At 39.0% G+C, this 19427-nt stretch overlaps 1 protein-coding gene across 5 annotated transcripts in view; it reads left to right on the forward strand.

Annotated features, from left to right (window-relative positions):
• DYNC1I1 (dynein cytoplasmic 1 intermediate chain 1) overlaps positions 1-19427 on the forward strand; it is a 192821-nt gene that overhangs the window by 27329 nt on the left and 146065 nt on the right. For all 5 annotated transcript variants that reach the window (XM_035545340.2, XM_035545338.1, XM_035545343.2 and 2 more), the window contains exons 6-7: positions 11997-12056; positions 16513-16628. In XM_035545340.2, coding sequence (XP_035401233.1) covers positions 11997-12056; positions 16513-16628 — 176 coding nt within the window. The remainder of the gene's footprint in view (positions 1-11996; positions 12057-16512; positions 16629-19427) is intronic.

Genomic DNA, 19427 nt, shown 5'->3' on the forward strand with positions numbered 1-19427 from the left:
TCTCTAATGCTGGAGGGCTTTTCTCGGGGGAGCTCTATCGCCTTTGGTTGGGGCTGTTGGCATGCTTTTTTGTCCACTGTGTCAGTTCATCTTGCAGTGACTGTGACCTCTGAATGTGTCCCCAGATTGTGTTCCAGACAGCACAGTAGCAGCTGTCACATCAGCTTGGATGTTCTTACTGACAGGGAATCAAGAACATGTCTTCTGTTCTCTTATTCTCTTTTGAAGTTTGCTGACAATATTTGTCTCCATCTGTGCAAGTTTTCGTCAGATGTGACTCTGAGTTTCTTCCATCTACCGTGCATGCTTTGAGCCCTTTGGGTATAAAAAGAATACCTCACGATATGTTTTCTTTCACCGTCTTGATGTCTACTCTCAGTTTGTACTGACCTGATGCAGGGAGAAACAGATGTAATTCCAGACCTTTTTCTCTGTGTTGTACTATTTACTCCTTTATGTGTAGTTATTGAGTGTTCTGCTTTTATACAATGCCTAAACAAACACATTGGACTTGAGTTAATTCTACATTGCTTCATGTCTGAACCTTAAACAGAAACATTTCTTCTTTCTCAGATAATACAGTCACAGGAAAGGAGGTAGCTCTGGAGCATCTGGGCACTGAATGAGTCAGTGCATGGCACTTACACTATATATTTACCCTTTTGCAGTTTTGTGTGTAATCTTGCTCACTGTCAGTCAAGTCAAAAAAGGTACATCTAGTTAGTAAGTGTGTTCTTTGCCATGTAACAATTAAAATCATAAAGATTTTGTTTGCTGATCTCTCCTAAGTGTATCCAAATGTTGCTGAAGTCTTTATGTTCTGTGCTTTACAGGCTTTTTGCCTGAAAAATCAGACTTGGCAACTCAGCTTGTATTTTCACTGTTTTATTTTTAAACAACTCCTTACCTAGTACAGTAATATAATGCATTGACAAGCTGAAGAAAGGGTACCAGGATGCTTCTCCCCTTTTTAGATGTCTGCTTTGCAGTTCGGTTAGACACATGCAGAAGGCAAAGGAAGAGGTCAGATCCTGTTCTCTGGTTCAGTTGGACAGGAAGGTTTGGCTATTGTAGTGGATTGTCTTTTACAGTCCATGCAGCATATTGCCCATCCTCTCTTTAGGTACAGAAAACATCTCTTATAGACCGTAATAAAAGCACATTTCTATAAGATCTGCTAAAACCACTGCCACATAACCACATTGCCTAGGGCTCAGCTACTTTATCATTAAGTAAGTGTGTTTGACAGGTTCTGTGCAATGATGCTGTTCATCATTGCTGCTTAGCTTTAAATTCTCCGCACTTCATTGCGTTACCCATTTCACAAATGACAGGGATCCTTCGTAAATGTGACTAGTACAAGTGGGTCTATGTTGTGTTGCCCCAGGAGCAGCAGCTTTAACTGTTATTAGTAGCAGATTTTTTTTGGTGGTGTTTTTTTTAAGACCAGTTTATATGTGCAAAATGGCTTTTAAATGGCTGTTTTAGTGGCATACATATTTCATAAATGTGCTGAGCCAAAGGGAAGCACGGAACAATGTAAAGACTTGAAGAGAGCTGCAGGAAAGACCAAGGGAAAATAGCTACTTTATGGTGATCTTCACTTGAATGGTGTTTTATTCAAAAAAGAAGGATTTTAACCCTAGGGACTGTTGTGCAGCACAGACATAAATCTGAGTAAAGAGCCAAGAGAAAGATCTGTTTGGTGGCTAGAGGCACATGAGGTAACCCGTGGGGTACTGGAGTTGTCGCTCTGTTTTTGTGGGTTTGGGTTTGGGATGGGATGTTTGTCGTTACATGGCAAGGCAGAATTATACATCCCAGCTGTTCAATTTTCTCCTATATTTGCCATGATACCCTCATCAGGATCTCTTGTCACATGAGTTTCATCTTACAGTTTCTTTCGGTGTTAGAGGCCAAATTGTGCCTTAAGTCTGGCCTGAATCTTCCTGGCGTGTGTGAAGCAGGATTGACCCGGAGGCATCCTAGCTGCCTCAGCTATCATTGCTGTGGGAATTCTGCTGCTTTTTAAAGCAAAGCAGCGAACCTCTCACACTTCCCATTTGCAACCCATTTATGTGACAGGAGCCATGCTGGCCAATCCTTTTCCACAGAGCACAGACTGCTCAGTGTGAATGCTGCATGGAGCTGCTTGCATGGAGCTGCTTGCATGCATCGTGGCTTGCCCTGTATAGGTCCGTATATACGGGGCTGGAGGAAATGGTGGGTTTCTTGCATCCTGTTCCCTCCTTTTGTGCCTGCACAAGAACAGCCACAATCCTACTCCTTTACATTCAGTGTATATTTAGCACAAAATATCTGAAGCCTCTCCCTGCCGATTTTTTTTTTTTTAGCCTATGAACATAAGCAGACACCTTCGGGACTGATATTTGGCAGTTGCTTTCAAGTGTCTGCACATCTGACCTAGAAAGCAAGGAGTGTTTCTCAGTGCGTGCCAGTTACAAAGTCAGAATGGTCCATATTAATTAGAATCATCTGCAATCCTTTTAGCATGTGAGCCTGTGGCATCATTAAGGATTTTTGTGCTTTCATTCCTGAAGGATGGATAGAGTTCAGTCCTCCAGATCTTTGATTATTTTTCTCATTAGCGAGCATCTCCATGCTATAAATTAAAGGAGAAGGGAAGATTGCCATTCCCAGGGTGCTTCATAAAATGCCTTGGAAACCTGAGCCCCAGCTGCATCCAGAAGAGAATAATATTAATGTTTAAAGCCCCACTTAACCATTTAGATTATCAGCTGTAATTATTTTTCTCTATCTTTTTCCAGGCATACCATGCATATATTTAGTCAGATAATCAGATTTTTAGGGGACTAAAACACTAATGCTTTCAGAAAAAAACAGGTCATTTTATTAATCTTTAAAACAACTTACTTGCTAAGGCCAGCTCAGCCTAAACAGAATTTCTCTTGCATAGAATTTCATCTTGATTTAATTAAATTTTGTGAGATTATCTCTTATGTTAAACTGTTTAATGTAGTTAAACTGGTACAGTTTGTGCATGTAGACTTTTTCTTTCTCACTAACCTATTGAAAAGCTCCTCAGAAAATACCCATTCACAATTTTATGGAATTATAATCTGGAAAAATAAAAAGAGACTCTGAGTAGCTATTTCAGTAACTCCTTTTTTAGGAATTTTCTTTAAGTCCATAAAATGCAAATTCTTGCCACTGGAAAGATTTCACTAAATCCCCAGATCAACACTTTAATAGTTCAAAAGCAGAATAAATCTAAGCTGGTCTATTAAAAGTCAGATAATAGTGTCATGAACATTTTTGACATTTTAACTGTTGATGTGAGAAATTCTAGCATTTCGATAACTGTCATACAGTGAGTTCTTTTTTTCAATTTTCTATTTTGTAGTAAAAATCTCCTCCTCTTCTGGAAGGATTTTGCTGTTTCTGTTCATACACATAGGTATCACAAAATAAATCAGTAAAAAAAAATAAAATAGTATCACAAAATAAATTGTGTAAAGGAAGGAAAGCATCAACTCCTCTCCTAGCTAGTCAGCTACTCTGACACAAATGTGAAATTTTGCAGTTTTTTTCACCTTCTTCAGTTGAATAATACCAGACAGTACTGTAGCTTCTCGCCTTCCTGTTAGCTGTTTGACTCTTCTGAAACGCTACGGATTGTCTTTACTAGGTTTGATTAATAAGTGTAGCCTTGTCTTTTATGGGACAGTTTCCAAAGTTCCCTGAAGTTTTTGAGAAAACTTTCCTTACATACATATGCTTTTGGATTGAAGTGCCCCAATGTGAGTACTGCAGTTCCTATAAAGCATCTGCAGGACCTGATAACATTTCTGATGATCTGAGTTCAGTTTTGTCGCCTAGACTTATTCTTTGTGTAAAAAAAACAAAATGAAAAATATATTTTTTTAAAGAATTTTCAAAACGCTTCAGGTTTTGCTACAAGGAAAAAGCGACTTGTGCCTTCCCCCTCCTGAACATGTTTTTTATTAATGCACTTTCAAGATGACAGTTCATGCTATCCAGCACTTACAGTAAATCTGTGTGAATTCATAGGCTCAGCAGAAGCTTCTAACTATGTGACCTTTTGTCCTCGCAGATACTGCCTGCTGTTCACAGTGACCCTTCTGGTAAACCAGCATAAATTTCCAGACTAAGATTTCTGTAGCTATAGCATAGAAACTGTGAGAATGATAAGGCTCGTTACATTGCCAGGAGATCATATCCTGTAAAGTAGACCTGAATCTAAAGGACAGACCTTAAATATGTGAAATAAGTTCAGCAGATTGGACAAATTTAACTTCTGATTTACTTAGTGGAATTCTATGGAATTGAAATCAACAAGGTGTTCGTACCGTTATATATCTACGATTAAAATCACACCAGGATTGTTCATTCTGATTTAAATTTCAGGTGGATTTTGAAAATTATTAAATACATTCAGCAATATAGCCTTGATTTAAGAATGTTGAAATATACACATTTTAAATGTTACTGTGTCAATGATTTTTTATAAATATACCTAAAAAAAAAGAGTTCTTTAAACTCATGCTCTTCTGAGAAGTGCTACTAAGGTTGCCAGGCAGCTGAAAGACAGTGTTCTGCTCCCAGGGAGGTCATAGTTGCTCTTTTTATTGGTGAAGACTGGAAGTCTGAGGTGTCAGCCTTCTTGGGAGTGTAAATGAAAACCCAAGTATCTGGCTGATCTCCAACTGTGGTGCCAAACTCCTCGTTCACTGAATGCATTATGGCATTTTATTTTATGATTACCAGCCCAGCTCCGAATACAAGGACCCGCAGTGATGTCAGACCATTCTGCTGTACAAGCGTAAGTGAGCGTCTTGTTGAGAGGCACAAACCCTCCCTAAATGCTGATAACCATCTTGCTTATAATGTGCTTCAGAAAACAAGTAGCACAAGCAAGGTATTTTCTTTTTGCCAATCCTTTCAAAGTGGAACAGATCCGCTAAACAGAGCACAGATGGCACCAGAACAGTGGCTTAAATGCAAAACACCAATTGAGGCAAGTGGTACTTTTCCATCTCTGAGTAATAGCTCTGAGTCTTCTTTTTCTTGATGTATTTTGTTTTGGAGACACATTTTAAATGTATGACAAATATCAGAAAGTGAAAATTACAGAGGAGAAAATTAAGATTACAAAAATCTAGAATGAAAGGAATAAAAACAAACAGCTTATCTATACACATATATATTTTCAAACGTGCAGTAATTTCTCACCAATAGTTTTCTAGTTCAGACTTTCTAATTAATCAACAGTAAAGTAGCTTTGGAGAAACTGATTTAGACATACAAAAGCATGTAGAACTCTTTAAGATTTTATAGGTAACTAATTATGCAGCCTTAAATTCATTCTGGCAATATTCAGACCTTGGGGAAAAAAAAAGTCTGGATACATGATAGATTACATTAAACTTGCAAATAATACTGGATTGTAATTTAGATGAAAATATTTGGTATCATATTGAAAAAATGCATTTAAACATGTCTAAACCCTAGTATTTTACTGGCAATTTTATAATAAAATCTCACAATTGTTGCATCCAGTATTTTTAAGAATATATGAGTTGGGTGGAACCTCTTCTTTGGTATATTATCCACATACAGATGCACAGTCCTTAATGTAAGCAGTTCTGAATCTTGTGAAAATTGTGATCTAGGCCCGTAGTTTAAACATGGGGCTCATCTTTGCATCAAAGTAAAAAACAAGAGTCTTTTTATTCTTTACTAGTTAGGACTTTTGCCTAAAGCACTATTATTTTTTTTTTGACTGCTTTTTTTTCTTCACTTTTTTCACTTTTTTCTTCACTTCACTTTTTTCTACTTCACTTTTTTGCAAGTTGCATTTGAAGTCAGAATAAAAGAAAGCAAGAACTAGGTGGAACACTGCAGGCTTTCAAATAACTCTCCTGTCAGAGCAGACAGCATCTTGACTCTTCAGCGCATGCTGTCAGCAGGAGGATGAAAGGGAAGAGCACGGAATCACACAACCCCAGAACTGGAAGGCTGAGATTGGAAGGCACCTCTGGATGTTGTCTAGTGGAACCTCTCTGCTCAGAGCAGGGTCACCCAGAACAGGTTGCTCAGGCCATGTGATTCCTCTCAGCTTTGTATCATCTGCAGACGTGCTGAGAGTGCACTTTGCTCTGTCCTATAGGTAATTAATTAAGATGTTTAACAGTATTGGACTCAGACTTCATCTCAGCGTACTCCACTAGTGACTGGCCTCTAGCTGGATATTGTGCTGCTGACTGCAGCCTTGTGAGCACGGCAGTTCAGCCAGTTTTCAATCTACTCAGTGTCCACTTATCTAGTCCATACTTCATCGCTTTGTCTATGGGGATAGTATGGGAAAAGGTATCAAAAACCCTACTAAACTCGAGATAAACAGTATTCACTGTTCTCCATCGAACTAGTCATTTTGTAGATGGGTTTCTGGTTGGTTAAGCACATTTTCCCCTTCATAAATCCATGCTGACTACTCCCAATCACCTTCTCCTCCACCATGTGCTTAAAAATATCTTCCAGGAGGATTTGCTCCTTCACCTTACCAGGGACCGAGATGGGGCTGACTGGCCTGTAGATCCCCACACCCTCTTTCAAACACAAGTTAGATACGCTCACGGTCCCACCATCAGTGTCCAGGGGAAGGATAATTTCTTGAGAATGAGGTGGCAGAGAGGAAAGATACCCGTGCTGCTCCACTGTGGGGGTATAATGTAGATATTTCAGTGGGTTGGTCACCCACCCCAGTTAGTTGGCCTTTCTTCCCAGACTCCCTGTGGACAGCCACCTCTGACACTAACTCACTGTTGGAGTCTAGGTTGGGTACTCAGAACTCGTATATGGAGCAATCTCCTGTCTTTCTGCTCTTGTGTAGGAAGCCAGTGATGACTTGTTTTCCTGCTAGAGCACTTCTTTCAGGTGCCTGAAGAAAGACAGGGGTATAAATACCCCTGCTACCTTGGACAGGGAAAGTGGCAATAGTCATTTCTTCCCAACATTCATATAATTTTAGAAGCATTACTCTAGTAAGCAAAGGCTGTTTGAGACTTGATATGCTGTGAGTGACTCCCCCTTCATTTTTTGTCTCTCAGCTTGGGAACAGTCTGTGTTTTGCTTAATGGGATTGGCCTCTGATCTATGAAAACGTCCGTGCAGTTCAATCTGTGGAGCCATGGCACACTCCTTCACAGTATTTTGGGGTTAGAAGGGCACAGTTATTCTCCACACAAGGCATCATTTTAGGATGTTGCTGTTAGTGCAAAGGAAGATGCTGGATCCGGGATCTGTCCCGTCTAATGGTGTTTAATTAGAGAATTAAGTATATCACCTAGTAGTACCTGGTGATAGGAGATGCTGTAACATGGTATTTATTTTTCTCCAGTCTGCTTGAAGGAATGATTTGCAATGCAGCAAAGAGATTTCTACCCTGCAAGAGGCCCCTTGGAAAAGCAGGGTTTGCTGTTATTTCTGTGAGTAGCCTTTTTCAAAAGCATGAATTTTCAGGCCTGGCTGCTCTTGACCTGGGAAGGGACAGTGGGGGGAGAAGAGAAGTCATGCAGAACACATGTTCTGCAGCATCAGCAACAGATGAGGGAAGATTTGATTTTAGCTTCAGGGAAGAAGAGTCAGAACAAAGCTGTCAGCATGCTGGATTAGGGCATTTACCAGAGCTGAGTTGTACCACAATCTGACCATAATTCAGGGTATTAAGTATCCTTTCATTATGATGTTTTAATAAGTGTATGTGTTGGCACTGATGCCTTACATGTTTCATATACCATCATTAAGGCCAGATCCAAAGTATTTTAAATCATCTGAGAAGTTCTCACGAATTTCAGACAGATGGTAAAAGTGATGCTTCATTAATGCATTGTGAGGTTGGGAATTTTCTAAAAGAGTTCAAATGTTTTATTTGTAGTTTATTTGTTTTAGCCTTTTCCACATTTTTAATCTACATAAAAAACAGTCTGGAAGTAAGGTTCCACAGGGCACTCTAACACATGGCAGAGTGTCTGCTTTTCCTTTGTAGTAATAATACAGAAAAGGGAATACTTCTGTTCAAATTCCTTTTACTTCCTTAAATTTTGCAATAGCTCCCATCTTAGAATTCTGTTCTGAATATCTCCCTAAGGCTGTGGACATGAATCCAGAACAGAGAAATGTAACAAGTTGCTTTACCATCTAATCTTTTCATAAATGTGTGACATCTTGGTCTCTTTCTCCCCTTGCTTTCTTCCTGCAGGTTTTTCCCTTACTGACTGGGGAGAAAGAAGATGCATTGCATCAAAACGAGCTAGTACTTTTTCGGTACAAATAACTGAAACAACACCAGCATCTAAGAATGCTGTCCTAAGTTCCTGAATTACTGAGATCATAATACATAGCAAATAGAGAATACTAAAATAGAGGATCTAAAGGAATGAAAGCAGAACATTTTAAAGAGAGGTAATAACACCTCTACCTTGTCCACTTAGTGCAAGATCTTAAAGTCCTTTTTCCCTTCATGCTGCTTTAGAACAATCTGTTATTTGATGATAATTTTTTATCCTACGATCACTCAAGGGCAGCCGTTGTTCACCAAACGTGTGGAAGGAAGATTGATAGCAGGGCTATTGTTTGTCACTGCGTGGGAGACTTATGTAGCAACCAGCTTTGAAACAATGGGTAGTTCTCATTAAAACAGTGTCTCTGCTTTCTGGGTGATGGGAACAGCCTGATCTGGCTTAGTCCTGGCTGGGACTCTCATGACCAGTGAATTTCCTTCTGTGGAGTTTCCAGGGTCTCTTCCCATGCCATGTGCACTCAATTCACCTGAAGAAGGAGGCTCAACTCAAGTGGACTCCGGGAGATTTGTGGAATTACAGTAACGTGCGAGGGAGCACTGCTTTTAGCTGCTAATGCTCAAGCCTCTTTTCCCCATTAAAACGTGGCAAAATGTATTAGATTTCTTCTACATAGACCTGTGCCAAAATCCATTCAGTCTGTTCAAGGGGACTTTCCCCAAATTATGCTCACTCATACTGAATGGGAGCACCTGTGCCTGACTGCTGAGCTACCAGTCAAACAGTTCTCCTAGGCCCATGCACTCGTCTTTGGGGTCTGCAGTGTTACTCCCTCTGCCCCTATCTGTGGGTGGCTAAAGTCCCAAAGCCAAAATCAGGTTTCACATATGAGGAAGAAAGAAAAAAGAGCAAAAATATGTAATCCTTTTCTTCATGAAGAACTATCTTGGGAGAGAACTCGTGCACTAGATTTGAAAAAGGTTAGCACTGATTTTTCACCGAGATCCAATGGCATTTCACAATCCCCATTGAGAACTATCCGCAGGAGAACAAGCAAGTAATGTAATGCTCATCCAAATGATCAGGGAATGTCACACAGTCTGCTCATCACAAACAGCTTAGCTTTACTTTCCTAGTCCAGGTGACAGCACAGGCTAGTTAACAGCATCTTTGTGTTGCTAGTCTATCAAGAATCTGTTTGCTTCTTCTCTGGTGTTACTGCCATGGGAACTGGCTATATTGTAGGTCCATATTACATCTCTACTGTTCGCTCAGTTTCATTTTGATCTGCAGACATTCTTCAGGCAGCAGGAGGAGGCAAAAGACAAACCAGTCTTGTTCCTTGAAGCATGTAGTTGCTCCCTGATGTAAGCATAGCCACTTGCATCGTGTCTCTTCAGGCAAGACTGAAGAATTCCCTGTGGCCTCAGTTTTTGCAATAATGTTGTTCAGCCAAGCTTGAGAGGACAACACAGCAGATCACTTCCTTACCTATTTTTCAAGCCTTTGCAAGTGGTAGCATGATACAGAAAAAAAACAAGTACAATTTGGAGTACAAATCTAAGATTTTTTTTTCTTTTTTTTTTTTTTTTTGGACTAGGGGTTGAATGCATTTCTTTGTATTGAAAATTCCCACAATAAGTATAGCTGTGCTCATATTTGGGGGATTTGAGTGCTGTCTTGAGTGTGTGAGATCTCTAAATCTATTTTGTTCAGGCAACCAGTTGAGTGTGAGGTAAATGTGCCCTCTTGTAACTTGGTCTGGATTCTCAGAGGTGGACTGTAAGGTCTGTGTCTTTGCAGAGACCTGTTGCAAGCTCTTGTTGTAATAATTTGCTAATGGGGTTTTTGTGATGCAATAGTCTTTATTAGTCTTCCCTTGGGAAATTTTGTACATTTGGAAATGGGGGAAGGGGGGAAAGGAAGGGGGGAAATAACTGAAATGAGTTATATACATTTTCTTGTAACTGTTTGGAAAGCCTGTATAAGTAGTCCCTAGGCAGCTATAACATTAGAAATGAGCATATGCATAGTGAGTCCTACTGCATGTTACTGACCTTGGCGACATTACAAGGCATTTTCACACAGCATTTTTAATGGTGTATACGTAATGCATTAGACACTGATGCTTTTGCATTGCATCAGGCATTTAAATCTTTATGTCCACTTACCTTTCTGCCGTACTTGAGCTACAGTCAAGCTGGAGGGAAAATCATCTGTTTTTTATTACTGTATTGTTTTATCTCTGACCCTTTTGTAATGCCATTTCATTTTAGAGGAGTCTTTCTGTATCATTGTAGAGTCTTTAATGCCAATACACATCACTATTGGTCATAATAACTTAAGGGGAATAAGTACCCTTACACTGCATGTAATGCAGGCACCTTTTCATTACAGTTCTTCATTTTTTTTGTACACGCAGGGTGTTGAGACAGATTGATTGTCTTTCACTCTGGCACGACGGAGTGAATCACATGCCCTTGTCTGCCTCTCTAGAGAGTGAGTTAACATCGGTAATAGAATGGGTGCGTTTACTGAGTATAGGAGGTGGCAAAACTGTATGGCTCTGTGGGATCTACTTCTAATCTAATTCAATAACTTTTTAGTTTATATGAATAATTCATTGGCAGAGGTTGCTACTGTTGCAGAAGGGCTTGTGTAGATTAAACATGGCTGGTTATATGGCTGGGTTTAGCTGGATGTGATGAAAGTATGTTCTCTGTGTCAAAATACTACTCAAAAGACATGAGTGGAGTTTTGAATTTTGAGGATTATCATTATCTACTGCATAGACACGACTTGCTTGCTTTAGTGTAGGAGTGCTTTCCTTTGCTTTAGCCTCTGCTAGTGAGTACAATGCATAATCTAGTGTTCGTATCACAGAACAACGTGGCCAGGAGCCAAACTTGTATTCCTGATGCTGTCATGGACAGTTCTCTTGCATATGATGTATGGCTTCATTAGGGAGGAAAAACAAAGTAAAATAAAAAAAAAGAGTAGGCATTTTTGAAAAAGTCTTGAAATTTTTGAAAATTTTCTGTGACAGTTCCACATGACCGTAGTCCATTAAGAGACTGCCATCATCTGATTTCTCCAGATGGGTCATTCCCCTCTCCCCCAGAAATTTTATGTAGATGAAAAGAAGAGGAATGTGTTTATTTGTCCCAGGTGCCTCCATAATGTCTCAGAGCTGGTGTCAGTGTGCCATTTGTTTGTGTTGTTTGTGCCCACAGCACTCTTTACAGGATGGCTTACAGTCAGTCTTAGGAGCTTATGAAGGGCTAGACTGCTCTTCAGTGGAATTCATGGCAAGTGTTCAATCCATTTTATCAAACAAACATGATTACAATAAATTTTGCCTGCAAATTGTACACGCTGAGTGCATCAACCATAACTGGAGGGTCAGAAGTCTTTCAGAAAAAAAGAAAAAATATTTGTTTTTTTTTTAATTAAAATCTGAAAAGAAACCCAGCTTCTTCCCTTTTGTTTACTGGTACTATGTAATTTTAATAGTCCTATCATAGGCTAGTAGCAAACCTTGTTTGACATACTGTGGCTCTCCCTTGCACTTGGAGGTTGAATGTTCTACATACGGCATGTAACTAATGAGATGGGGTTTTGTTCATCCTTTCAGTTAATTCTGTGTGTTCTTTTTTTCCCCCCGTTGTGCTGCACGGCTGATTACCACCCTAGGACCTTGCAATGGGACACAGACCCCTCAGTGCTGCAACTCCAGTCTGACTCTGAACTTGGGTATATGTCAGCTCTTTTTGTTATTAATTTATCATTTCTTTGCAAGAATTATGTTGCAAATGCTTCCCAGTTGAGCTGTTTTTATGTGATTTTCATTTGCTTTGCAGACTCAGAAAGACCCTAATTTAAGTTTCTTTTCTTTACTTTAATCAATAAGAAGCTTCAGCAAAGACATCTTTGTGGAAAAAAAAAATAACTCTTTAAAGAAGCTCATGAAAATATAAGCTGCTGTTTCTGTTGCCTGAAACACAATACAAATAACTATTTCATTACAGATGAAATGTTATTATTGTGGCACTTTAATGTGCATGTACAGTTACACTGCACTTGTTTGTACCTGTTGATTCAGACATTTCTTTCTGAATCATTTGCAAGGTACTTTTGCCTCCTCCTTCCTGTCTTTGGCATAGTTTTGTTGTTTCCATATGCAATATCAATTTTCCCCCTTTCCTTAGGAGCTGTATATGCATTTATAATTGTGCACTTAAATATGATCATAGTCCAAGGGTAAATGCCATATTAGTTGAGTTGAGGTCAATCAAGCATTTCCTACTTACACTAGGGCTAACATTATTATTCTCCAGTTTAGGATGGAACTTCTCTACCCCAAGCATCTGGAAAAGTTAGTTACTTTAGATAGCAGAACCTAGCTGATGCAGTTAACCAAGTGTACCAAACATTTATGTTTTAAAAGATCAGTATATTAAAGAACAAAAGTTCATGTTTGTTATGAATGTAGTATAGCATCATCAAGAAAAGCCTGATAGCATCAACAGTTTCTCTCTTATCTATTGTGGGCAATCAAGGAAAATCGGAAACAATAGCTTTCCTCTGGACTTAGCTCATGTCAGCACTGTGTTATTGCTGATACTCCAAGTACATAAGTATGACTCGATAACTACAAAAAATATGCTTATACAAGTTTCTGAATCCGGATCACCTGTATGATCACTGAAGTTATTAGATTGCATTGGCAAGTGAAAATGCTGTTTATTAGCATCTCAGACTGAATTTTACAGTCTCTTCCAGATGAGAAAATTGGTTGCTCTATTTTCAAGGTAAGAAGTAGCAAAAGGAGGGAAGACTAATAGTACAGGAAAAACAGCAAGACTTGAAGATATGAAATGCCTACCTGCAGACATATTTAGGATAAATTGTTCCTCTAAAAAGGAAAGGTAATGGTCCCTCAAGTTCTTCAGAATTTGAGTCATAAGCAAAACCATATCTCTGCTGAAGAAGTTGTTCCACCTGTGAACTTACAGGCTTTGCTGTCTGCGTCTCCAAGCGAGCATCTTATGTTTCTACTAGTTCTTAATGTTTTCTCTCCAACAATTCATGTGAAATTAACTCACCATTCTCTAGGCTTCAAAAAAAACAAAGATTTTCCTTTAATTATTGATTGACAGTGCTCTCAGCTGCAGTTAGGGATGCTAGGACTGTTCACCAGGAAGGAAGATTGGAAGTATCCAGAGGACTTTCTAGGCAGGCTTTCTCCACACCCAGAACTGTTATGTTTGTTATTTCCACCTGAGTGTGGCTTCAAATAGATCCAGCTTCTGCAACATCACCTGGATCATATGAAAAAGGAAGAATTTCTCAAGCTATTATAGCATACAGAAATGCTTTAGAAATCTCAGCTGCCCTTTCCCAGAAGTTTGGATTTAGAGATGAGCACTCCCAGAAGCAAGGTTCCTCAAATGGCTGTGCAAGGCAAGGTGGTTTGACACATGTAAAGATAAGCCTGTGTACAGCCACAAGACTTCAATCTTCTAGAAGCACTCAGTGCAAAGACAGAAAAGGATGCCAAAGAGTGAACCCACAGGTATATTCTATGAGTAGTCCTGTCCCTTTTGAAAGAAAACTTCAAAACTGTGGCAGAGTTAGACAGAGAACCACACTTTCCTCTGGTGTCATAAGACTAGATGGAAAAATATCAATACAAAAGAAATCCTGCAGTCAACATGCAAATGATGTGTTTAGCTAAATCCTTCCAGCAGATACATCTTTGTTCTCCAGTGGACAGAGGAACCAATTTTAATGTATAGGCTTTAGATACTGTCTTCCTACTGACGGTTTTGAAAGGAGTCCTTCAAAGTTTATGGGCTCTCTAAGTTGAATATTCAGCAAACTGTAAATGAAAAGAATCATGAGCAATCCATACAAAAAGTATGGATGGGAAATGGAAATAAGACATTTTAATGCTGCCCTAAGAAGAATTAGAGACTAGAACATTGTAGCCCATATTTGAGAGAGTCCATGTACTTAAAGGATGTTTCAGTTGTCCCTAAGTGCTTCAGAACAAGAGTTAGGACAACATTTAGTTAGATAAGAACCATTGCAGGTTGATCATCATGTGCAAGAAAGAAGAGATGACGTTCCTTCAGGTGAAGAGCTCCCCGCCTTCACCAGTAATTACCAGGATATGAGTGACTCTGTACATTTGTACAACCATCAGCAATTACTGAATTATAAATGTTTGAGGTGAAACATTCAACTTATTCTCTCAGCACAGTGTTCTGGGTTAGTTGTAGCTCACACCTTGGTCAACAGCCTACGCAGAAGCTAACCCAATTAGCAGTGACATCCAGCTCTCCAGTAGGAGCAATATTCCCCCATCCCCAGTCAGTCAAGGAGACAGGGAATGATCTCATGTGAAACTTGTTAGAATTAGCTGAGATTCTATTTAGGCCTAGATTAAACACATAATTAGAGCTGATACTTAACCAGTGAAGAAGCTCCTTTGATGAAGGAGGCTTAAGAATCTCAGTAAATGGAATCAGTGGTTTGGGGGCACTGGAGGACTGATTTTGAAGGGATGTCTGACCGACCAAGTAGGCAACAGAGATTTTCCATCTGGTGTTGAAGGATAGAAAAGCATTTTGCTGGGTTGGGTATTTATTGAAGCTTGAATTCATACAAACCCCTAGTTAAATCAGCTACAAAAATGTAGCAGTACTAAAACATTTGTTAGCTGTTACAGATTCTTGAAGTGTAACACAAGCTGCAGAAGTTTTTCTGCCCCACCCTGGAGGATTTTCAGACAACCATTACTTTTGTTCATATTGTAAAGTCACAGATGTTTGTAAGGAGGGTGACTTGTTATTTTTTCCTTTTAAAAGAAGATGCTCAGAGTTGTAACAACTATTACTACTCTAATTGTTTGTGATATAGCTGATTCATGCTGATTACCCATTGAATGAAATTGCATTCAGCTCAATAAAAACTCAGCCAGTAAACCAGATTAGAAAAATATATAGCTGATATAGCACTAACCAGATTAAGAGTTCAGTAGGTGTCATCCAATGATGACAATTTCCTTTTAGAGACTCATTTACTTTCAGACATCAATCTTAACTGAATGCCTAAAGCACTGTAAATGAATTAGATTTTTAAAAAAACTTTGACCTCTGTTCTTCTCACAGTCTGGAAGACAGAGAGGATATGGATAATGTGTATGAATTCACTGCTTTTCCAAATTGCTCTTTTTAATAACATGGCTGTTCAGAAACACTGTGTCCATGAATTTATCTCCTGTAAATGTGTAATCATGCTTGCACGTGTTGATCTAGGCAACTGGACTTATTTACTAGATCCATTTATTATTTGCATATTTTTTTGTCTGCTGAAAGTTGGCATTTTTTCCAGTAAAACATTTGCAAGCAAATCTTTGTTTATTCTTCCCTCCCTACAGAGAGTCAAATAATATTCAGGAAACAAATTAATTTCCCCACCACCACCACCATTGAGTGAACTGTGTATGACTAAAAATGTTCATGATCCTGTTCAGCTGGCTCTCTTCTTACCAAGTCACACTGTTATTTGGCTTTACTGATATGGTTCATATGGCTTATTTAAAGTTAGGGAAGTAGAAAAAGAAGGCTGTACTTGACCTATTCCAGGTGCATCTTAGAGCTTGCATTAGAACTCTAATGATCAGAAACCGACAGCAAATTCACTGCTGATAACTCCTATGGAAGGGAGAATCTCCTTTATGGGAATTGTTCACCCTGCTCTATTACTGCTCTCAGGTGGACATCTAACACTCCTAATCCAGCCTATTTTACACCTATGGTGTCTCTTCCACTGTTGGGTATCTCAGACTAAGGATTAAATCTCTTGAACAGGCAGAACATTGTAATAATAATAGTATGAAAGAGGAGACTGTTTTGTTGCATGTTACGAGGGGCATGAGCAAGTCATTTCTCCCATTTACAGTCCCTCTCAGCAGCACGATCTAGGTCCAGAGGTGTTTAGTAACTATATTTTATTATGGCAAATGGTTACCAGGTTAATTTTCTTCACTGTAATTAGGTGCTTCTCATACATAGTGCATTGTGTTTCATCTTAGCAAACACTGAAGTATTTTTTTTATCCTGTTCATAAAAGCAAACACTTTTGTTCCTGCTACTGATTTACACTTAACATTAACCTTTTGATGTCATGTATTCCATCTTAGACGCAGACTGCACAAACTAGGGGTGTCAAAGATTACCCAGGTTGATTTCTTACCTCGGGAGGTGGTATCCTACTCCAAGGAGACCCAAACACCTCTTGCCACACATCAATCTGAAGGTAAGATGCTTCCTTTTTTTCTTTTCAAAAGCATTTTCTTAGAAAATAAGTATTCAAGTAAGACTAAAAGAATGTAAGAAAAATAATACTAAATCATAATATAGCTACTTACCACATATTTTCTGCAAGCCAGGTATTGTTTATGTGATTAATGGCTGTTCTGGTGAGAATAATTATAATAATGACTTTAAATTCAGGTGGAACCAAACTGCTTCTGGCTTACAATGGGTTGTGCTTAGATAACAGTATAATGAGAACATATTTTCAAATAAATCATTATGAATATAATTAAAACAGTGCTTTATCCCACTTTCTGCTTTCTCAAGGAAATTATTCATTCTGTGCTTTGTAAAGAGGCAGTGATGGAGAGTTGCCCTCATGTATTTGGCGAGTGTAATTGTGTCCCCCTCCAGCAGGTTAATCTTAAGAGAAGTTAGTTTAGCTGCATGTGCTAAAAAAGGAAGCTTATTTACTTTGTGGACAGTCCTGCTTTCTTTCTGCTGACAGCTGTATTATCTGTACTCGTGGAACTGTTAATTAACTGTTTGTCTTTCCTGTTCACAAATAAACATGGAGGAGTTAGTAAGAGAGTACTGTACTTTAAAACTATATGCTTGCTAGTGTTGTGCTACAGAAAACTGATTGTAAATCGAAAACCTTTTAAACTGAATATAAAACTAGAAATTAGCCCGACATAATTTACATGTTATTACAGTCAGGTAGAAAAAGAAAAACTGAAGAGAGTCTTGGTTATATTTTTTGCTGAAGTTACTGTCAGGTAAGATAGAGGGATAAACACAGTCAGTTTTTCTTCCACAACCGTGTTTCCATTTCTGCCTCTGAGAGACTAGAAATGAAGACTCCTGAGATAGATAGATTCTGCTTTCCCAGACCACAAGTTTACCTTAGTAATCTGTTGTCTGAAATGGTGCTTTCATTTCACCCAGTTGCTTAGATGCAGCTTCATGAGCAACATGTCCTGACAGCTTTGCCTTCTCAGAGGGAGAGGCTGCCTCAGAAGCCTCCCTAGTTCAGTTCAGCTCATTTCTGCTTGTCTGTCTGAGGGCTGCTGAAGCCCAGAGTGGATGGGGTTTGTCACTGACCAGTGTGTTCTCAACCCTGGGACACCATCATGGAGTCATCGTTAGGTAAGATGGAGAAGATGCTCAGATGTACCTACGTGCTTTTCTGAACAGGCCAACCTCTCATGAGGAAGCAATTTCTTCCATTAACTTATTCTTGGATAGTAAAACTTTTTTTCCAAGGAGTTCTTCAACTATTACAAAATCCTTTTTTTGAATGGACAAGAGGCCAACCTTCTACCCTTCAAGGGAAAAAAACAAAACAAAACCAAAAAAAAGTATGTTGCTGTGAAAGGTCAAATGGTGATAGGTGTTTTTAGTGACTGGAGTTATAACCTTTCATATGCTCCGTGTTGTCACAGTCAAGGAAACTACATCAACCAAAGTGAAGTTTTAATGTTTAAACATAGCAAAAGTATTACTCAATCAATTCTCTCACATGAATGGGTGAGAAAGTTGAACTTACCTCCTTTCCAATCTGCTGCTAGGGAGTTCTCCATGAATAAACTGGACAAACGGAATATCACCATGCATCAGTAAAGAAGAGTCATGAAAATTTGATTATTCAATTGAAATGGTACTTAACCGGAAATTTGCTAGAGGGTAAATAAGCTCTGTGACTTTGGTCTTCCAAGTCCAATGGAAATTACTTCTCAGGTTTTCAATCCCCTAAACCTCTTTATGAATGCTGAGCCCTACTCAGCCCCACTTTATACTTTAACAGCAAACAGAAAAATTCCTCAGTAGGGCAGTTTTGAGAAGTCTCTATGCTGTTCCTGTGCATTCATGTGACAAAATACAGCCATTATCTTTTCAAGAGAAATGATTCAGCCATTGCTATGGTTATGTGCTCGGTTGTTCAGTATCTGTAGCTTTAGATTTTGAGAAAAGAAAAAAGAAACCTCTTACTTACTTAGATAAGTCTGACTTCAGCTTTCAGAATTCACTCTTTAGCTGCCTGCCTTGGACACCAGAAATCTCAAAATGCAGGATTTTAGAATAAGACTGTCATATATTTGCTTCTGGTTAGAAAGAAGACAACTAGTAAAGGTACAGCTGGATGGAAGAATCTTGCCTGTATGTCACCAGATTGTTTTTGAAATCTCAGCTTCAGGTTTTCTGCATGTTGTTTCTCTGAGAAAGAAAGAAAGAAAGAAACTCTGAGGTACATTAGACATACTGCCATTCTGGGGCTCGGTGGATGTAGGCCTCTCTAGTAACGGCTGTCCCCCACCAATCATTGTAAAACTGGTAAAGGAAAGCTTCATTGTGATGAAGTACAGTGTGGTGCCGGAGAGCCAGATGCTATGAGCACTGAAGTCTCAGCTTGTCAGCTGCTAATTTTAGAAGAAATAATGTGGCATTATTCTTCACTGTATAAAAACAGATTAACTCCTCTTTTCAGAACAGGTAATTCTCCTTATTTCAGAGAAATAATGACATGTCATTTCCCCCACCCACTATATTATTTAGGGAGATGTGTATATGCATCATTCAACCCTTTGATCACAAGTACCTAATTCTTCTGCTTTATTTAGGTCACAGTAAGCTTCAGCCTTTTCCTTTCTTCCTTGTAGGATGGCTTCAAAAACACCCAGATCTTGGCTCTGGAGCATGAAGGAAAAAAAGTGCTCTTTATTTTTCCCCTCCTCCTTCTGTGATTGAGCTTAAATTTAGGTATTTGTAGACAGTGAGAGACATTTCACTTGTGCTGCCT

The sequence above is a fragment of the Cygnus atratus genome, chromosome 2 (assembly GCF_013377495.2).
Source record: "Cygnus atratus isolate AKBS03 ecotype Queensland, Australia chromosome 2, CAtr_DNAZoo_HiC_assembly, whole genome shotgun sequence".
NCBI lineage: Eukaryota > Metazoa > Chordata > Aves > Anseriformes > Anatidae > Cygnus > Cygnus atratus.